Raw genomic sequence first — 21690 nt, 5'->3', positions numbered from 1 at the left:
TGGAGTTAAAAGACTTCTAAAGGAAATGAGTTTTTTCAGACCACAGATCATATTGATTGGTTTGGGTAGGCTATGAAAGCTTTCTCTTGCCCATGTAGGAGACTTTTTTTCAAACTTGCAACCTAGTAATGAGCGGGACCTAATGGAAAAGAGAATTTATAACCTTCAGATGCTGAATTTGAGTGTTGTTTTAGATGGTCAACCTTAATACATGATTCTGCACCTACTGCTGTTAATAAGTCATATAAAAAGACAAGTGAAAAGTTTTGCTTTATTTTACATGCCATGTGTTTAATATCTGAGAGTCAATGGCTTTTACTGCTTGTTTTGTGTTTCAACAGGAACTCAGAACTGAAATGCACCTTTTCAGCAGTGTTATTTTATTGCTTGACTGTTCAAGTCACTTTCCCTTAACAGACAAAATACAGATACAATCACACGGGAACACAGTTCTTCGAGATCAGAAAAACCAGACCTCTGAGTGGGTAAGTGTCATTGGAATTGGTCTAGTGCCCTTGTTCCTGATCACCTGGCATCCAAGCACTACAGCACCATGGCATGGGAGGGCTGTGTCCTCTGTGCCACAGCTCCCACAGCTCCTCTGGTGGGGCAAAGCTGCCTCTGTTGCTGCCTTTGCGAGGAGTGTCCCAGCTTGCTGCTGGGTGGCAAAAGGACCATCAAGACCAACGAGTGGAAGGGCTGTTCTTGCTCAGCAGCTGCGTGGGAGCTGCTTGGCTTCAGGCCAGAGCTGATGCACAGGGGTGGGAAAACTCTCTGCTTATTGGTGTTGGGTTGGGAGGGCTGGGCTGTTTTTCTGAAAACTGAGTATGTCCTGATATTCTAGGTGTGCTGCAATGCCCATTGCAGGTGGTAGGAAGGGATTAGCTGCGTGAAATGCAGCAGAAATTTGGACATTCCGGGCACAGTAGTTTTCCCTGGAGGCTCACAATGGACTGTTTAAGTTGTGTCTGTGCTTCTGCCTTGCTGCTCACCTTGCTGTTCCATCCGTGTGGCGGGCTTGTGCAGGTTTGTGATGAGTTGTGCAGTGCAAGTATGAACATGTGCATGTATGAGGCTGGCAGCAGAGAGCTGAGGTCTTTTGCATGTTAGAACTGCATCATACTTAGGACAGCTCTTTAACAGAACCTAATAAATTAGGAAGTTAGGGCAGGAAGGGTGTTGACAGTATTATACTTTTATTCTAGGGTGAAATTAAGATAAGCAGAATATAATTACTCCCATAGGCTGGTCTGTCTCTAGCTCTTCCCAGTTCTCTGTCAATAAACTAATGGTCCCTCACTCTAAAATTCCAGTTCCCATCTCTGCTTTGTGCTTCAGGTTTTCATGTTGCTGACAGCAATCTTTCTCACCTCCTTTATCTAATGTTCTCTGCTCTGGTGGAACTAGTTTAAAACAAATCTTGTGCCTTGAATGATAGATGGGTTTACAGAAGCTTAAACCAATTTTCAAGCCGCTCACTCATTTTTAAATTTGTCCCATTACTTTTTTCAAAGGAAGTGAAGGATGAAAATGAATTATGCTCAGCACTTGCCACTTAAAAGGTCGTTGTCTTCCTGGGCTGGATAAAAGCCTGGCTTAAGAGGATGGTGCTCTTTCCTGGAAGGGAACAGATACAGTGCTCACAGCTGGAGATGTGCCTGTGGCTTTGAATCATCTCCCAAGTGGAACCATTTCCTCTGTTTATCTGCCTTAATATTTGCTTGGGGGCGAGTGTCTGACTCCTCTCCTTCTTGCTGCTTGGAACTTCTTGGAATGGGGTGACAGGACTGCTGTGGAGTTAAGGCTGGTGCCCCTGGAAATGGTCCAAGCGCTCAGGGGCTGCCAGCTTTCCAGGCACTGTTGCCTGAACATGGTGTATGCTGGACTCAGTGTAAAGTCCTAAGACCTGTGCAGCTTTGCTCCTGGGTTGGGTGCATGGGAGTGCTGGGCGGAGTGGAGCTGTCAGGAGCACCTGTTGCTGCCTGGATCCTGCTGTTCTGCTGTAGGGCTCAACTCTTGCCTGGTCTTGGTTTCTCCAATTTTGAGAAGGAGAACGCGTGCGAGGCTGTCCGAAGTTCCTGCCATTTTTATGAAACCAAAATTCCAGTTGTTTTTATGAAACAGTTTCTGGTTTAGAGTTCAGATATTTTAAAACTTTCCTGGCCAGGATGGGACCAGACTGTTTTCAGTGGTCCCCAGTGACAGGACAAGGAGCAATGGGCAGAAGCTGGAAGTTCCATTTAAGTATGAGGAAAAAAATGTTTACTTTGAGTCTGACAGAGCACTTAAACAGGCTGCCCATAGAAGTTATGGAGTCTCCTTCTGTGGAGATATTCAAAACCTACCTGTGCAACCTGCTCTAAATGAAACTGCTTTAGCAGGAGGGTAGCTTTAGCAGATCGTCTCTGAAGGTCCCTTCCAACCCCAGCTTTGGTGAGTCTGTGTGAATAGTGCATTGATTCCCCTGTAACACTGAGGTATGCACGAAAGCTTCCCTTTCCTTCATCTGGCCAGTTTTCATCAAAGCTGAAAAATCACCTGCACCTCCAAGTTTGTTTTTTTTTCCTGGGAGGTGTTTTCTACTTTGCAAAAAATCTGCTCCCAGCATGGCAATGACAGGTGTCATGTGCTGAGGTGACAGGAGCTGCTCTGAGCAATTTCTGAGGTGTGCAACACAGCGTTTGCAAGTTGATTGGGCAAGATGCTGAAGGCCTCCAATTGCCACTAGCTCCTGAAAAATGAGGCTGTTCCCAGCTTTATTGACACTAAACATATTGCTGATTTCATAATGTGAGGGCACAAAGCTAATGAACGTATTACGAGATCTTTGGCAGCCTCTCCTCAAGACAGCAGTGGCTGGACACAAAGAAGCTGAGTACTAGATGGAAATTGAATATTCATAAATTCATGTCAAAGTGTCCTGAAGCAGCTGGGGCATATTAATGGGTTTTTCTGTTATGGAGGGAGGACTAGATATTGTAGAGATTTACTGCCAGCATCAGTATGATGTATGAGAAAATAAAAATGCGTGGCTGAGAATAGGAAGAAGAGCATAAATTATGTATCGGAGCTCATTAAGGGATATAGTCTTGCTATAATTCAGTATTTACAATCTCTTTAAGTAAAACTCACTCTTATTATCAACTTAACTTTCAGAGTGCCAGACACCACGTGGATTTGCCTAGACTACAGATAGCACTTTTAGAAATGCTAGATTTGTGTTTGTGTTGCTGTGCGAGTCAGGGTGGCAGAGCTGTGAACCTGTAAACTTGGTGTGCTGTTCTTGTTGTACTGCCAAACTGTGTCTGAAAATGTGCCTGGGTCGCACCTCTCCTGAGCTGGCTGTATTTGCATAAAATCCAAATTTATGGGTGTAGCTACATCCACTGTAGGAGTGCTTTGCTAATATAGGTGTCCTGGGACAGTGTCCTTCACAGGCTTCATGATGTACCTTTTTGTACTAAATAGGTAAAGGGCACCCTGTGAAGTTCAGCTCTGCTGATCCATTTGTGTATGCATGTGATATGAATGTTTCAGACACCAGTAGGACTGGTTTTCCTATTCCCATGCAGGATTATGCTGGCTAAACCTATATCAGACTTTTGTTGGTACAGCCAGTCTGATGAAAAATGGTACTTTTGACTGACATAATCATTCTTTTTAAAACTTCCAGGCTTATATCATGTCAGAGCTTTAGGAAAAAAGTGTATGTCTGGATATCTAGTAAAATCTGTAACTGTGAATTCAATGTCAACAAGCTGTTAATACTGGGTTTACAAGGAGACATAAGCCCTCTGGAAGCTTCTGGTTTAGGATGCAAGCATGAGGCATGATGAGAAACAAATCTCTTTGTCCTCCACAGAGGATCTGGGGAGGTGCAGTATTGTGCTGTTCTCTCCAGTTAAGTGCCAGCTGAACAGGGGGACCTACAGCTGAAGCAGGAACTGATGTCTGGGTGGATTCTGTGGTCTTTGGGAAATGGGAGCCCAGAAGCTGCTCTGTGAGGAGGGAGAGACATTCAGCAGCAGCAGATATAATGTGTGATCGATTGCAGTAGAGGAGCACGATAGGAGCTGTCATGTGGCAACGATGCAACCAAATAACAGGGAAGGGGAGACAGGAAATAATACTGTTTCCACACACCATGTTATTAAGGAACACTCATGGGGCTGTAAAGAAAAATGGGCTCATAGCATTTCCAGACAATAGACTGCAGAAGGCATTTGAACATCTGCTTCTCTCTCGCACAAAGGGGGAATGTTACAAATATGGTGTGGTGTTCAGCATGTGGTGGAAATGATTTTGCTGTTGAAACACGGTTTTTGAGAAGATTCACAAGATCCGTATCTGCTCTGCTATTTTATCTCCTTTTGCCCCTGCTGGAGCCTTTCGTTTCACTCTTGGCTTCATTATCATGAATGAAACTGTCAGGAGCCTTAGAAACACTTGGGAGAGGGAGATTTTATAGACCTCATGCAAATAGATGGGTCTGTGCAAGGAGAATTTTGTGGAAAGATGTGCTGGAGGAGATCTCACTAATAAAAAATGTATTCAGTCTTGTAGGAGTCTTTCTGGTGAAGGTAATGGGGAGCCTCACCTAAGCATGGTTATCCCTGAAGGGACTCCAGTGTGATCGATGCCAGCTGGTGAGATCCTCCAGTCTGGGCATGCTGAATGGTTTTAAGATTTTTCTAAGCTGTATATGAAATTGGGTGCCCCAAGTGAAAAATCTGGAAGCAAAAGGAATTAGTGATTCTTATGAACTGTCTTTAGACACTGCCATTTTAAACAGAAAGCATCCTAAAGAGGCAAAGTGAACTCCTTTCAGGGCCTCTGTTACTGCAGGAAGCAAGGGAGATAGTACTGCTTGGCTCCTGAAAACACTGAAAGAAATTTGAATCAATTAACAAGGAAGTATCACTATCTGCCAAGGACTAGGTTTTGAGGGAGGAACAAGCAGCCTGTTCCTGTTGGCTACATTTGTTAGAGGCAGAAATGTTCACTGTAGTCTGGAATAGAGATCTGCCTGGCAGACCTCAGAGAGTGGTGTAAATGCCACAAAGAGGGGAGCTGCAGGGTGCTTGTCTTTGACTGTAGCAGTCTCTCCTGGAAGAGATGGGCTGCCCCCAATGCTCACTGGAGTGTGGGGAGAGGGTGACTGTGGACTAATTCCCAGCTGTCTGATATAAGACTGTAAAGAATAGCTATATATGTAGACTCTTTTCAGGTGACTGTCAAGATTTAAAGAAAATCCCAGAAGCAAACCCTGCTAATGCAGGGAATTGAAATGTTTGATGCTGTTTTTTAATTCTTTTCTGCCTTCCTTAAATCTCCTTTCACAAGTTTAACTGCAAACTTTCTGGTCACTATTAACATCTGAGACAGTGTGATGAGAATTTAGGAGTGAGGGAAAAGAGGGAAAGGACAAATCAAAGAGCACCTGCAGTGAGCAGTTCTCAAATGAGCTGAACGCTCTGTAAATTGCAATAGGTCCCTTAGAGAACTGACAAGCAGCCTTCAACCATTAATATTTGAGTTAGAGAACGTGGGGAGGGTTGGGTGCTGAGGAAGGCAAAGATAGCAGCCTTTAAAAAGAATAAGGGAAAAGATAAGTCTAGGAACTTTGAGTTTATCTGCAGTTCAAGGGAAGGGAAAGGCAACATTAATATAATATTAATATTGTTGGGGACAGTTTGTTTCTGAGAATTTCCTTCTATGAGCATGTAAGAGCTTTTGTCATCAAGGGAGAAGACATGGATGTAATAAAACTCCTTGTTTAGTGTGGCTTTTGATAAGGCCACATCTTATCTCTGCAGATAAGGCAGGGACCTTGAGACTAAATAAAACTCTTTAATGTAAGGACCCAGCTTGGTGAAAAGCAGCACGTAGAAAGTGGCACTTTACCAATCTTGCCTAGCAGAGATTGTCAGTTGAGGTGTGCAGTGTCTGTCCCAGCTCAGTTTTTCCTTAATGGTATAGGTAAGACTAATTGTGTGCTGATGGGTGATTTGCAGTCCAGGCTGGACAAGATGACAAGGCTTTGAAAAGTGAGACTGGGATATTCAGAGTGATCTCTTGGGCTGGAGCAAAGAGGAGATAATTTAGTGAGGGCAAATGTGTAGGAGAGTTTGGGGGTAGCTAGCTGTAGAGAGCAAAAGGCTAATTTTGCAAAGAAGAAACTTAAAAAAATAAAAGAAACCAAACAAAAATTTCCAAAAAAGCCCAGCCAAAAAGTCCCCACCCCTAACAAAAAAAATCTCCCAACCAACCCACAAAAAAACCCCACCAAAAACACCAACAAAACCCACAAAAAGCCACCAGAACCCCATTCAATGTGGGCCAGCAGGGAAAAGTCAGCAGCATGCTGGCTTGGTTGCAAATATGCACTGAAAGATGGATTCAGAAGGAAATTGGTCTGTTTGTACTGTTGTGGGCTTAGCCAAAGGACTGTGAGAAGTGAGTTGGTTGAAGGGATTCCAAAATAGAAAAAAACAAACATTGTCCTAAAAGCATAACCTCAGGGGGAGTGAGGGAGGAATTAAATAAAAGTTAGTGTCTGCTTCCTCATTTTTACAGAGGAGAGGGTAGATTACAGTCTTTTGCGTATACAAATGTCTGCAGCAAGAGGAGAGATGATGAAAGGTCTCCATGCCCACTGTGATTTAATTTGCAAAAAGGGAAGGATTTAGTTTAAACATTAAGATGCAAGATTAAGTATAGGATAGATTAGCTGGTGGGTTCCCAGGCTTTTGAGAAGCCAGTTGAAAGCAGACTGAAAAATAATCTGTGAGGAGTGATTTAGATTTGGCTTGTGCTACCTTGAGCAGAGCTGTGGCTTGGGGATTCTCCAGGGGCTCTGCTTCCAATACAAACACAGGGTTTAAGGCCATGCTTTGACTCAAGCTTGCTAAAAGTGGACGAAAAACTCTCAGTGGCTCTTGAACTGGGTCACGCACATAAAGCCTGCGGTCCGTGCTGGAAATGCAGAGAGAAAGCAAACTGTTTGCAGGGTACTCCCCAGGGTTCCAGGGTGGATGTGTGTGAGGACACAGCCTGCCCCAGAAATGCAGGTGAATGCTGCTTTGCTGACAGCTGGTGGTGCCTCCTGGGTGATGCTCGCCTCGCACAGACCCTCCTCACTGTCCTGCTCCATTGGTACCTCTGAGCTGCCAGGTGCCAGTGCAGCTCCTGGATCCAGGTGCAGGCTGCTGTGTGTGTCTGAGGAGGAGATGCTGGCCCTGCCCCTCAGACTGTGTTAACCATGAGTAGGTCACACCAAATGGCTTGCAGATAAATGGTTTTACAACTCAACATTTTTCCTCATGCTGCGCATTCATAATCAGCCGGATTCTTTTATGTTTTTTTTTTTTTTTCTTTAACTCCCATGTAGTTAGAAGATAGGAAATCCAGTGGATTATCTTGTTTATGGATACTTCCCATGCCTCATCTGCACATAACACTTCTGAGACAGGGACGGGGCTGTGCAGTGGCCACTGCTGTGACCAGTGGGAGCCTCTGTGGGCAATGAAGGGGCCCCATTGTGTGCCCTCCCCGGGGCTGCTCTGTGCTTCCAGCAGTTCTCTGGGGTTCTGTGCCTGATTGTGAGAGTGGAGGAGGCAGACGAACTCTAATTAGTCTTCTGTACTGCAGGCAGAGTGTAAGGGGTGGTTGTTTACAAATGAAAAGATAATTTCTTACTTGGATAAATGGGACACGAAATGGCTGTGACAGGCTGCAATAGCAGTGGAAGTTCTGTTGTCACTTGCATTCAACACAAGGTTTAAAATGCATGAAGTGGGTGAATCAGAAAGTGGAGGAAACAGACTGATGGTTTCAGATGCATATTTTCATAATCTTCTCTAATACAAATATTTTTGTCATTTAATCTTGTATTTTCTTAGAGTAGGGATCTGTTTACAAAGCTCTTCCCAGAGAAAGGATATGGATAGAGAAGACTGCAAAATAAAAGTTATCTTTTGGCTTAGTTTTCAGCTGTGCTTTTTTGGGGGGGTATTTTTTTGGTGTGGCATTGGATGTGACTCTTCTGGCCTCTTTTAGGCTGCTTCCAGTTTGTTGTTTTTTTTCAAACTGTCCAGGATTTCCAGGATCTGTTTGTGGAATGTTACCTATTAGGTTAATAGTGCAGTGTCAATCTGGCACAACAGCTTTCTCAGCTGACCTGAGGTTGCTTGTCACAGTGTTGTCCCTGTCAAATAATTGTACTCCAGAGATAGTGTGTAGATTGTAGCTAAACTTTGGAAACTTGCAAAAGCCTGAGCATGTGTAGTTTCCTGCACTCCTGCTGGAAATTGTGTTGATTTTGCTACAGGAGATGTGGAGCAGCAGCAAGACAATAACTCAGTTTGCAGGGATGTGAAGTGTCTGTGTTGGTAGAGCTTTCTGCAGAGCAGGCTTTGATAAAAAGCCAATAAATTCTGGTCTGCAGCCATAGCTATGGGATTATGGAGGCATCTGTAGCTTTTAGGGGGCCATGTAACCATCCTTTCTCTTCTGCTTTGTTTGTCTTTCCTGCAGAGGAGAGCCAGGGTTATTTTGAAAATAAGCTAAACTCAGTCCTGCTCTGGGATTTCCATGATTGCCAGCTCGTGCAGTTCAGCGGGGCTTTGTGTAACAGTCTGCGGTGATGCTCAGGGAGTTGCTGTAAGATGTAGAGAGGACTGCATTCCTTCCATGTACCTTCAATATATTTTTTTTCCTCTTTCTTTTTTTTTCCCCTCAGTCATCCTCCAGAAGTTAACAGGACTCCAACAAGTCACTGAAGGGGAGAATCAAGTTCCCCAGCTCTTGCTGAGATAAGAACTGGAGATGCCTGGCTCTTGGTGTATGAGAGGACCTTTTGATTCCTGTCAATTGCTCTAGCTGGAAGGACTGAAAACTGTTTTGTTTCTGTTCTAGGTTAATGGAGACAGCAAAAGAAATGACCAGGGAGTCCTTACCTATCAAATGCCTTGAAGCAGTTATCCTGGGGATGTATCCTTTCACGTGCCTGTGACTTTTTCCACTGCAGCTCTGTTGAATACATTGCCCCTCACAGATGGTGTTTGAGAGGGTTGCAGCCAAAGGTGAGTGCCAGCAGCTTGGGGAGCTGCCCTGGTATTCATCACCAAGTTGCTGAGTTGCCTTGGATTGTAGGTGGGAGTTGGGATGCTGTGTGCCAGATCACCAGTGTTGTGATTTGGCCATGCAGACTTTGCCTCCTGCCCTGGTATTCTGCATAATGCCAGGATCTGACCCAAAGTGCCCAGATAAGTACCTGTCTACACAATCCTTGTTTTCTTTTTTAGCATTTCTCTGTTGGTTGTTGTTGGAGCTTGGTAACACCCGAGGAGGTGGGTTCTGTTCTGTATTTGTCTGGTGTTTACATGGCCAAGTCATATTAGCTTTTGCCTCTGAACCCACAGCAGTGCTTTGTGCAAAAACATGTGTTTTACAGTTAAACATTTGAGCTTCCCCTTAACATAATGCTTGCTTCCTACTCAGTCTTCAGTCATTTAGACACTGACTTGCTTCTCCTTCCTCTGGTGCTGTCACTGATAAATCAACCTACACCATCCTAAAACACTGGAGGAGGGCAAGACAGGGCTGCAGGAACAGGTTGCCAGACACATCTTGTCAGAAATGATTAAGTTTCACTTAAAACAAATCCCAACTAAAAATAAGCCCCGAAGCAAACCATCTCCTGGTATGTCTCTGCAGCGTTTTGCTGGCTGCTGCTGCCCCCTCCCGTGGGAGAGGGAGCTGGCAGAGCCTGGCAGGTAGTGCCTGTGAGAATCCATGGCTGCTGAGGAGTGGGAAGGGGATGGGTTGAGCAATGTGTGCCAGGGTTAGGCCTCGGACTGGACTCTGAGAGGTCGCTCTGGCTGACAGGGTTTCCCCTGGGAATACTGACAAGCTTTGCATGAGCTGGAGGGATTGGGGTCCTGGGGGCTTCATGTCAACAAGAGACTCAAAGCCCTTCCAGAAGGAGAGATCATAGAATATCCTGAGTTGGAAGACACCCACAAAAACCATGGAAGTTCAGGCCCTGTGTTGTCCAAATCCTTTTTGAACTCTGTCAGGCTGCCTGGTGCTGTGACTGCTTCCCTGGGGAGCCTGTTCCAGTACCCAACCTTCTTCTGGGTGAAGAACCCTTCCCTAGTATCCAACCTAAACCTTCCTGACACAGCTTCAGGCCATTCCCCTGGGTCCTGTCACTGGGCACCACAGAGCAGAGATCAGTGCCTGCCCCTCCTCTTCACCTCTGGAGGAAGTTGTAACTGCAATGAGGTCTCCCCTCAGTCTCCTTCAAGCTGAACAAGCCAGGTGACCTCAGCCACTCCTTGTATGGCTTCCCCTCAAGGACCATCTTCATTGCCCTCTTTGGGATGCTCTCTAATAGATTTATATCCTTTTTTATATTGTGGCACCCAGAACTGCCCCCAGCGCTGGAAGTGAGGCTGCCCCAGTGCACAGCAGAGTGGGACAGTCTCCTCCCTTACCCGGCTGGCAGTGCTGTGCCTGATGCCCCCCATGACATGGTTGGCTCTCCTGGCTGCCAGGGCACTGCTGACTCATGTTCCCTCTCTGTGGTGCTCTTCTCCAGCCTCTCATTCCCCAGTCTATCCACACAACTGGGTGTGCCCTGTCCCAGATGCAGAATCTGACACTTCCCTTGTTAAACTTCATAGGTTGGACATCACCTGGCTTTCCAATGTCAAGGTCTGTGTGCAGGGCCTCTCTGCCCTTGAGAGAGTCAGCAGCTCTTCCCAATTTTGTGTCATCAGCAAACTTACTAAGCATACCTTTGAGTCTTGCATCCAAATAACTTGTGAAGATGTTGAACTGGCCTTAAAATGGAGCCCTGTGGAACTCCACTAGTGAGTGGTTCCCAGCCTGGTGTAATCCCATTTGCTGTAACCCTTTGTGTCTGACCTGTGAGCCTGTTGCTTACCCATGGTGTTATGTATTTCTCTAGCTGTGTGCTGGATATTTTGTCCAGGAGAACACTGGGAGTCACAGCATTGAAAGGTTTCCTGAAGCCCAAAAAGTTTTTGTTAACTGATTTCCCTTAAAGTGATGTCAGTGGGCCTGTTATGCTTGCCCTTGTGTCAGGGTTATGCCCTAAACTATTGGAATGGGGGAAATAATCCCCAGGTGGAGTTGATGCCCCTCTGCAGAGTCAATGTGGCCTGCAGTGGTGTATTTCTAGCAGTGAACGATTATTCTACATATCACAGGAGCAAAGGCTGATTAGTGGCCTATGGATAACTGTGATAACCTGAAAGTGTTGTTGCTGGGTTTTTTGTGTGCCTCAAACCTGACTTGTGGGTTCAGTTTGGTGGTTTTGGTTTGGTTTTTTTTTTTTGAGAAGTGAAGGAAGCAAAATAGTCGAAAGCTGTATTTTGTACTATTTGTTGTCATTTGAAGTCTCTTCAGAGTTAAGACGTGTATGGATTTTTCTGTCTCTAGATGCTAAGTAAAAAACCCCAAACTTAAGGCAAACCTTTTTTTTTTTTTTTAAAGAGAAATTTTAGCCAGGGGACTGTATGGGACAGGCTTGTCTTTCTAGGACCTAGTCTTGGAAGTATCTCTCTGGGAGCAGGGACTGTCTGCTGGCTGGTGGTTCAGGAACAGATGCATTTAGGTTTACAAGATTCATGTACTATGAGCCCCAGGTATTTTGCTTGAGGTGTGGGTACACAAAGAGTGTAGCAGTGGTGAGTGGGTGGGCCACCTGAATTTGTGTCTGGGAAGTGGCTGGTATGGAGGCTGTGCCAATAGGGAACCTTGCAGTGCTGTTATACCTGTGCAGCATGAGGGGTTTTGGGAGGCATCATTGGCATGGCATGTTGGGAAGTTTGCTTTTTTTTTTTGGCAGCCATGAGATTTTGATCTTTGGCATTGCCCTCTGGATGCAGACATGGTGAGGCCAACAGCGTTCCAAGGTCAGGTGTTTTCCAGTGAAGATGTGCTTACCCTCTCCTGAGTTCCCAGCCAGTGCCTTCACACCAGCCTGAGCTGAGCAGCCCTGTGTGTGCGTTAACCTCTGGTTCCATTCCATGTATCTGGAAATAAGGTACTGCTGTAATCTGTGTGCTGGCAGGCCTTGAGTTGCTTGGATACTGAAAAAGCACAGCCCACTCCGACGGCCCCTTGGTGTGAGCCTTCCTTCAAAGGCCGGCTTAGCGAGATGTTGCTTTAATTGAGCTGCTCGCTGGCTTGTGCAATTGCCTTTTACTGTGTGACTTCTTATAAAATGCTTCTATAATCCCTCTTTGTGCAGAATTAAGTTTGGCATAATTGCCTATGCACTTGATCTTGGAACATTTTTATAGGGCAGTGAGGTAAAGTACTGAGCTACCCTGTCTGCACACACCAAGGAAGCAGCTGCTCTGAGGTGACCGAAAGCTCAAACAGATCTTCCAGTATTATTTTGCAGCAGTCTGCACAGCTCTTTTTCTCTGTGTAGCTGTCTGAACTGGCTTCATATCTCTGTGCTTACATGATCTGCTTGTCAGTGCCTAACCAGAAGCATTCCTCCTGCTGTCTTCCCCAGGGCATTTCTCAGTTCAGTTGTAAATCAGCTGAGTAATGGTGCGTTCAGCCCACTCTTTCTGAGCAAAGATCCAATTGATTTGAGCTCATGAAAGGGAATAGTAAACCAGAAAGTGCCAAGGGAATTTTATCTGCACTGCATTCACTTTATTAAAACGTGGAGAGCAAAATATCAGAGAGGGAGAGGGAAGCTGCACACTGCAGCCCTCCTTGGGGAGTCTTGGGGAGTGTGTCTGCATTGGCTGAGCATAAATCACATAAATCACTCCTGTTGCCTTCAGCATCCTTCTCCCAGTTCATGTGAGGTAATACTTAGACCCACACAGGGTATTAGAGCCCCTGGCCAATAATATCATTAAACAAGAAGAGAAGAGCAAAAGTGTCTCAGGAGTGAGAAATTATGCACTGTTCCGTCTGTGGATGCAATCCATGAATGATGTTTATCACCACTGGGGACCTGGGTGCATCCATCTTCTCCAGGCCAGAAGGTGCATCCCTGGGCTGGAAGTGAGGGTTTTCAGTAAGGGGGAGAGCTTCTTGCAGTCATTGCAGGATATTGATATCTGTGTAGTGCTCTTCTTTGCCTCCTGCATGCTTGTCTGCATCTTGACAACTTGCTGACTGAAATATGGGAAAGGAAGGTGGTGGTGAATGTCTACAGCCTCTGGGGGGGCTGAGAAGAGCTGAGAGAGTGCTTTTAGTTGCTTACATTGTTATGGTCTAATCTTTAGATAGTCCCACCTCTCGCTGTAGCCGGGCACTGGAGAGTAGGTTTCTCAATCTAAGGGATGTCACCCTGGCAGTCCCACTTTGGGAAGCTGAACCAGCTGCTTGAGCCTTTTCTACATGGAGCCTGGAGCTGCCAGGGGGAACTCTGGGCCCTCTGTGTAGACAGCATCCAGCTGTGGGCTCAGTAGCACTCTGCCTCACAGTAAGCAATCCCAAGTCCATGGGAAATGCTATCTGACTCCAGCTGGAAACCTCTCTAAGTGTTTATTGCTGCTGGTTGGGGGCCCTCTGAGCAGTTGCTTGGAAAACCAGCTCTTCTGGTTTTACTGAAGCCTTATTGATGGTTTGGAGATTTATTTTTCTCCTGCTTCACATGCTGCTCTGTGCTAGCAGCTTCAGCATTGCTAAGAACTAGAAGTGCTTCCTTGCTCCCCAGCCTGCTGCCATCCCTCCAGCTTGCTGCTGCCCAGTGGCACTTGCTCATGGCCGCAGCCCATGGGAGAGGGGAGAACCAGACATCCTGTAGTTTTCTGTGCTCATCTTGACCAGACTTCAGCAAAACACCCTTGCTGGGCTCTTAAGCACAAAGCACTGCCCCTTTTAGGTATGGATTCCAGCACTTGCTCTTGTTAAACCTTGTGTGGTTGGTGGTTCCCCATCTCTCCAATTTGTTGAGGTCTCTCTGCAGCACCTCTCTGCCCATGAAAGAGTCAACAGCTCTTCTCAGTTTGGTGCTGTCCCCAAACTTCCTTTGAGTTCTGTGTCCATGTTATAATGAAGATGTTGAAGAGACTGGGCTGAGGATGAAGCCCTGCAGAATCCCTCTAGTGGCTGGGCTGATGTTACCAATTTGCTAGGACTCTCTTGTGCCTGACCTGTGAGCTTCTTGTGCTTCAGTTTCTGCTGCCTCTTCTGTTGGTTGGCACCACTGAGAAGAGCCTGGCTCCAGCATCTTGATTGTCAAGAAGACCCAGGATTAGGAGGCCACTGAGCTTTGCTGCAGCTGCTTTTGCCCTCTACACTGCTTCTCTATTGTGACATATAATTCACTCCCTGACTCTCCATCCTGCAGTTACAGTCCCAGCTCAGAAGTGTGATTACAGCTGCAGCATTGCTATGTGCTTGCCTTTTGTTTGCCACAATACAGTCTCCTTGGGCAGAGCAGAAAGGAAAGCTATAATAATGATGCATGGACAGAGGGGAAGATCTGACGTGCCTTTCCAGCCCATTTGCTGTGTATTTCATCTCGGGTGGGGACTCTCATTAACCAGTCCCTCAGCAGAAGCAACCTGTACCCTAAAGGTTAATTTCCACAGCAGTTGTTGCTGGGTTATTTGATGGTGGGTAATTTCTGCCCTGAAAAGATTCTTTTACTCCTACTAAGTATTTAATGAGATTAAATTGCAACTTCTCTGAGCCCTTGTGGCAGAAGTGTGTATATGTGGCAGGTGGCCACCAAAGCTTTGTATGGGCTTAACAGAAAGGCACTTGGGGAGCAGACTGAAAACCCTTTCATAATGAGGGGGAAAAATAGTGATGATGTTTGAAAGCTTCACAGGTGTTAATAAAAGGTAGTGCTTTTTCAGCTACACAGAATGATAAATACAATGGGCTTTTGCAGGAATTGGTCTGTAGGACACAAATTATTGTAGCACGACTTTGATGTACACAGGATGCACCTTTTAAGGCCCAAAGCAAGGTGACCTTTTAAATGAGGTGAGTGTGTGCTGAGTTTTCCAGTTGACATAACGGCGCTGGGCCCCATTCTGCCCTTGCAGTATATTTATAATCTTTATTAATAAGTCATCTACTGATGGTGGGATGAGGGCAATTTTCTTGGAGAAGCTAGTCCTAAGCAGCAGTGATCCAGTGAGACCATCTAAGGCAAATAGAGCTGTTTCTGTTCTGCATAGGTGATGTTGGGGCAGGCTTTGACAGTCACTGCAGGGTGTCTGTGTTTGATGGCAGTGGGGCAGGAGGTGGGTGCATGTGGCCTTGGCTGGGTGACAGATGTGTGTGGTAGGGAGGTCTGTGCTCTGCTGTGCACAGTCTTCCACACTCATGGTCATACAGCCAGTGAAGTGCAGTGTGAGCTGAGCCCACAGTGTTGTCTGTTCCTTTACCCTTTAACACATTTTCTCCAGGCTGCTAAAGCTGATGACATCGAGCACTGAATACAGCTAAACATGTTTGACATGGAACTGAAAATCTTCCCTGTGACTGTTCTGAAAGTTGTGTCAATGTGTTTTTCTTGCCTGTGGGTTTTTTTTTTTGTTTGTTTTTATTTTGGTTTGTTTGTGAAACTCCTTGCTCTTGACTTCAGATTCTGGGCAGTTCATGAATCTCTTATTAGTTGCATTTACCCAGAAGCCAAAAGTTTGAATTTGTGAAATTCAACAAACACTGGGTGAAATATCCCCCTGAGAAAATGGTTTAGAGAGAGATGAGAGCCACTGGATGCTTTTCACGCAAACTATGGAACAAAGAGTTGAAATGTGGGGTGCAGGCAGGGGTCAGCATCCCAGGAAGCCACACTGGTGGTGAGGTGGTGGCATATCAAGCTGGGCAGAGCCAGAACGGAGCCCAAATTGTGTTTTACAGTCTTTATACAAAGGCTTTTTTGTGCTCTCAGTTTCCCAGCAGCTGTCTGGCAGCCGTGCTGTGGAGGCAGGGGAGGAAGGCTGGTCACAATAACATCCCAGGATATCTCAGCTCTGTGGTGGCTTTTGTTTCACTGCTGTTAAATACCTCCTTTTTGGGCATGAGGTAGGGAGAAGAGGGGATATTGGCGATCCCCAGAGCAGAATCCTGGACAAAGCAGGTTCCTGCAGCTTCAGTGGGAACCGAGCCCACTCCTCCATCTGTCAGGATGCCCCGACGCTATCCTGGCAGTGCTGCCTTTTGGGCTGGTCTATTTTGTAGTGGCAGCACCATGACCAGCTGACTCAAAGGATGGCTCCAAGGTTACAGCTGGTGCCTCTGGCTGGAGTAACCCCAGGCTGGAGAGCTTTGCTACAGCCTTTTCTGGTCATCCCTCCTCCATCCCCCAGGCGTGTGGGTGGGAGCCTCAGCTGCAGAGGGGAAGGGCACCTGCTGTCCCAGGGGCCAGGTGCCAGCACGTGGAGCCAGGGTGAGTTTCAGCTGTCCCAGGATTAGCAGCAGGGAGCTGCGTGCAACGTAGGTGCTGACGCAAAGCTGCTTGTGTGAGGGATTCTCAGCCTGTCCTTTCCCTGGCATGGGCCAGCAGCCTCCCTAGGAGGTGAGCTGCATGTAGCTCGGTCCTGGCCTCTGCACGTGGTGCCTTTGAAATGGCCAGTCAGCGATTCCAGGGACAGGGTTTTCTTTTTAAGAGCATTGTTTCTGACCATGCCTCTGTGCTTATCTAATTAATTATTGGACCTTTCCTTTGGTTCTTCTCAGCAGTGTGTTTCAAGGGTAACATGCTAAAACACTATATGAGGAGTGGCAATGTCGAGGACCAGTTTACAGAAGGAAAGGCAGACTGTCATCTTGGTGAGGAATAAATCCAAATTTCTTGGTACTATTTGAAGACATGAGAAAATGAGGTTCAGTGAACTAAGTTGTATCAAACCCTCAAGAAAGGGAGGTAAACGCTTTTCCCTTTGGAAGCGTGGGAGTTTGATGTAGGTATCAAACTAGATCTAGGGAGGGTAGTCTCTCTTTGGGTGTGCTGACCTGAACAGTGCTGTGGTTTTTATCTTTTCCCTAAGTGTGATTAAGAATCATGCCCTTCCCCATCTGAACCATTGTATCTTATTTTCCAAGCAGTGAAATGGGCTTTGGCAGCACTGGCTGTATCTGGGCACAACGAGAATAAGTTTGTGTTTACAGGAAAGCCCTTTGCCCTGGCAAGTAAGAACCCCAAACCTGCTGAAGATGTCTCACAGGTGTAATTGTACCTGCTGCTTTCCCAGCACTGTTGTTGCCTTGATGCAGTGCACCCCAGCTACTTAACAAACGGGCAGCCCTCCGTGGAACGATTCCCCATCAGCTTTAAAACCCACTTCTCAGGGAACTATTTTCATCACGTGGTGCTTGGGATTTACTGCAACGGCCGCTACGGCTCGCTGGGCATGAGCAGGCGATCAGACCTGATGGACAAACCTCTCACTTACCGAACTCTGAGCGACCTCATCTTCGAATTCGAAGACTCCTATAAAAAGTACTTGCATTCAGTCAAAAAAGTCAAAATCGGGTTGTACGTCCCACACGAGCCGCACAGCTTCCAGCCCATCGAGTGGAAACAGCTGGTCCTCAACGTGTCCAAAATGATGCGCACAGAAGTCAGAAAGGAGCTGGAGAAGTTTGCCAGGGATATGAGGATGAAGGTAGGTCCATGCACCTGGGTGTTGGGCTCAGGAGGCACCTGTGCCTTGTCCCATCCTGCGGAGATGGATCTTGGTGTGTGTCAGCCTGAGATCATGCAGGTATCAGGTGTGCTGGGTGGGTGCTTGCATCTCTCTTGGTGCTGCTTCCCAGGATTTTTGGTGTGCTTTCGAGGCCTTACAGCTATTTAGTTGAAGGATTTCCCCTTTAGCCTGGGAAACACTTGAACCCATACTTGTTCCTGGCTATCAGGGAGCTGTTGCCCAGTTTGCTTTCCTCAGTGACTCCAGAAGAAGGTGACTGGGAAGAATCAGCATGGCTGGGCTGGAACTGCTGGGAAGAGTGGCCCGGTTGCAGGTAGGGGGGTCTGTGTTTTCTACCTGAGCTGCAGGAGGTGCCATGGGACATCTGTGTCAGTGGCTGCCTCTCCTTGCAGGACATGCCAGGGGGCTGATGTCTGCTACCCTCAGCTAAATCACAGAGTAAGTTATGTGGGAAAGGCGAGTAAAGTGACTCCCTGAGAGACTTCCCTGCTGGCTGGTTGGACTGAAGAGCTCATTGGGAAACAACGGGGAGACAAGGCAGGCTGCCAGGGATCTGGAGGGTTTGGCTGCCCTTGGGGATGAGGGGTGTCCCTGACAGTGCCTCTGAGCCTGGCATGGGTGAGGAGCTGTTTGTGGTCACAGTGGAAGCAGATTTGGTGCCTGTCCAGCTGGCTGCCAGCAGTGAGAGCAGAGCAGGTGTGTTGCTAAGTACGGGTCTGGCTCTTGTGCAGAGGTATGTGGCATCGTGTCCAAGTTATTCTGGGTTCTCGTCCCCTTCCCTGCTAAAGGACGGCTCCTACGTAGCAGCCACGTGCCTTTTTGGCGGAGGCACCTACCCCCTTGCCCTGACCTTGGGGTGAGCCTTGCCAGTGGCATCATAGCCCCTATGTTCTGCTGCCATCTCTCCTGCCCTGCCAAGGAGTTTTGAGGGTCACCTTGTACCGTGCTATCACCTTAAGCATATGGCCTTGATTACTGATGTAATTAAGTTTGGGTTTTTTCCTTCTTCTCTATTCATGCGCTTTTAATACTATCCAGAGAGCAAACAGCTGAAGCAGGCTTGAGTTGAAGAAGTTCACATAGGTGGATGACTTACTGAATTTTGTACTTGTTTTTGATAGAGGGACCAGCTCTCTGTGTGCACTGAGTTGTGACACTGGGTGTTGTCCTGTGATGTCCTGGGTGTTGTCCACACTGTGAGTGCCTCAGGGTCAGCACCCTGAACCCTTCTAGACTGAAGGTCGTGCATCTGATCTTTCCCTCGAGTTACTACAGAATTCAGAGGGCTTCTTTGTGAGTGGGTTGAGTTTGGAGGATCAGGTCTTAAAAGCAGTCCAGAGTGTGAGTGTAATGCTGATGGCCCTCTGATGTTGGAGGGCCTGGAGGATGGGGGCAAGTTGGAGACCTACTGAAAAACCTCACTGTCAGAGTTCAGCTGTCAGCCTAAGAGATGGTCACCTCTGTTTGTTGAGAGAAAAGCTGGAGAGGGCGATTTGGCTGCCTAAGTTTCTTTCAGCTGAGGCTCAAAGCCATTTTTCTTATCTATTGCTGTTGGCAGCTCTGAAGAAAGCTGTGGATGAGACAGTATTCAGCTGGGAACTGAACTGGTGACACCAACTAATTCTTGCAGAGGGCCCCTGAACAGCTATCGCATGATAACAGCTTTGAGTTCCTCTTAACCTGGGCAGGGTTTGAATAAGTCCCAAGGGACTGAAGGCTCTTTGTGTGCCATCCCTGCTACTGTATGAGGCCCTTTATTTTAAATTTTTATTTGCAGTGAATCATTGCCTTTATTGAAGGCCACTTCCTTCCCTCCCCCATCTCTCACAGATTCTGAAACCCTCAAGTGCCCATTCTCCAATGAAGGAGAGACCCCGGGGGAAGTCGCTGTCCCCTCGCCGGAGGCAAGGTAGCCCTCAGAGACGGGCTTGCAGGAGAGATAAATCGTGAGTATTCCTGCCACCATTCCTGCTGGGGCACAGGGGAAGGCTGCTGATGTTACTTTGCTGTACAAAACTTCCGTGATCACTGGCACGTACAGGAAAACGGCACCAGGTGCCTTTGTTACCAGAGAGGCTCCAGAAGCTGCTGGCACTGCTGATGTCCTGGCATTGCTGTGCTTCCTGCTGCCTGATGGCCCCTTTCGTGCAGAGTCCTTGCACTGTGCAGTGTACAGAGACAGGGGAAAAGTAAACTTGTTTTTCCAAAGTGACAACATCACTTGAATTGTATTCTTTGATTTTAATCAGCTCAGAAAAAACCCAGGCTGCTTTCCATGTGTGTCATAGCTAAGAGTTGTTCTTCAGCTGTGTGGGGAGGGATGGATGCAATACCTCTAAATGGATAAAACTGTGCTTCCAGATGCACAGACCCTTTACAGCCACTGGCACTCCCCTACCTTAGATGTGGAAGAGCTGAGTTCTAGCTGTAGTGCTCCATGCCAGGAAGCTGACAACTGTGAAAGCCTATATGTAACCCAGATTAGTCACATATTTATGATCATTGCTTTTTAAACAGGCTCCCAGACTACTGTCTCAGCAGTTATTTATTTATTTTGAAGCAGCTAACAAAGACATTAGACTAACCTTCTAAAGATAACTTCAAGATACGTTAGCAGCAGATGATTTCACAGCAAGCTTTTATTTTTACATGTTCATTCACACTCAGTCCACGATGCTGTACTTTGGGCTTCATCACTGAGAGCTCCTTGTTTAGTGCATAGATAATTATAGTTGTAATGGGCTCAGCTGCTTCAGGCTTCTTCACCTCCTAGATTCTCTTTGAGGAACCGTTTAATTTTTGAGTTTCTGATAGTGCTTCTGCAGTTGGTGGAGTGGATGAAGTATTTCTGGAGAGGAATGAGTGTCACTGGGCTTGGAGACTCTCCAGTTGAGGTGGTTTCCTGAAAAAGCTGCTGGGCATGTGGCTGCTCTGCAGTGACTGATCTCTCCTTGGCAGCTTTGTTTTTCCAGGACAGAAAGACAGGGAGTGTACAGGTGGCCTTGCAGTGGCTTCAGCACTTGTTACCTGCTCAGTGGTTCTGTTCTGTTGCTCTGTATCAAGAGCAAATTATATGTAACTCTAAAATAAACCCTGGGTCACCCTGATAGAAGATGCAGGACTCAGATGCAGTGTGATGAGCTGTGAGCCCTGAAGGGGGAATGGCATCCCCAGGTCAGGGATGAGCTGAATGACACATCCCAGCACGTGCAGAGGTTGATATAAGGTGAGAAATACAACAGGAGAAATGGGGTATTCTCTTCTCCATATTGATGGATCTCTGAGAACCTGATGGAGTGAGAGGCCTTTGTGTTACACACAGAATAGGAAGCAGTCAGGTTTGCTAGGCTTTAGGCTGGAATCCAAGCTAAAGAATGGCTGTGCTTATCAACACTGTTTTGTTTCTTTGTGAATCTCTTACTCATGTGCTGTAATTACAGCTTTCTTGAGCTTGCTGGGGAGGGGGAGAGAAGTATTTTGCTCCAGTGTGAGCTGGCAGGGGCAGAATAATACATTAATTTGAAAGGCTTCACCTGCTGATGACAAGCTGTTATTACAGCCTGGGTTTTGTCAACAGTAAAATTATATGGGCCTGCTGGGAGAAATCTCCCACTGAAGGATATGGAGTGTGAACTAGAGTATCTTGGCTGGATTGTTTCTGAAGGACAAAGGCTGAAACTGTGCTTAAGGATGGAAGAGGATTTCACAGCCACAAACATTTAATTTCTCATCCTTGCCCCATCAACGTTATTAGGTAAATGTTAGTGGTGGCTGCCAGCAAGCCCACAATAGCCTTTCAGCTTGGAAATACAGCTGCAAGGCAGGTGGGGCACATTGCAGGACAGGTGGCAATGCAATACCCAATGCATGCCTGCCTAGGAGGCTGGTGTGTAGTCAAATTGCAGCTTGTTAACTGAGCTGTGCAGCAGTCCCTGTGCTCTCAGCCCACAGCTGGTGTGATCCTGCATGGATGCAGAGGTTATAGACATAGAGGGTGGTGTCAGTCTTGCTGGAG

At 46.7% G+C, this 21690-nt stretch overlaps 1 protein-coding gene across 1 annotated transcript in view; it reads left to right on the top strand.

Annotated features, from left to right (window-relative positions):
• The window catches only part of VASH2 (vasohibin 2), a 35611-nt gene that overhangs the window by 7701 nt on the left and 6220 nt on the right, over positions 1-21690 (top strand). The window contains exons 3-6 of the mRNA XM_041413537.1: positions 429-485; positions 8917-8991; positions 17252-17633; positions 19506-19621. Coding sequence (XP_041269471.1) covers positions 429-485; positions 8917-8991; positions 17252-17633; positions 19506-19621 — 630 coding nt within the window. The remainder of the gene's footprint in view (positions 1-428; positions 486-8916; positions 8992-17251; positions 17634-19505; positions 19622-21690) is intronic.

The sequence above is a fragment of the Onychostruthus taczanowskii genome, unplaced genomic scaffold (assembly GCF_017590055.1).
Source record: "Onychostruthus taczanowskii isolate IOZ18803 unplaced genomic scaffold, ASM1759005v1 scaffold42, whole genome shotgun sequence".
NCBI classification, from domain to species: domain Eukaryota; kingdom Metazoa; phylum Chordata; class Aves; order Passeriformes; family Passeridae; genus Onychostruthus; species Onychostruthus taczanowskii.
This window is presented reverse-complemented; position numbering and strand designations above follow the sequence as displayed.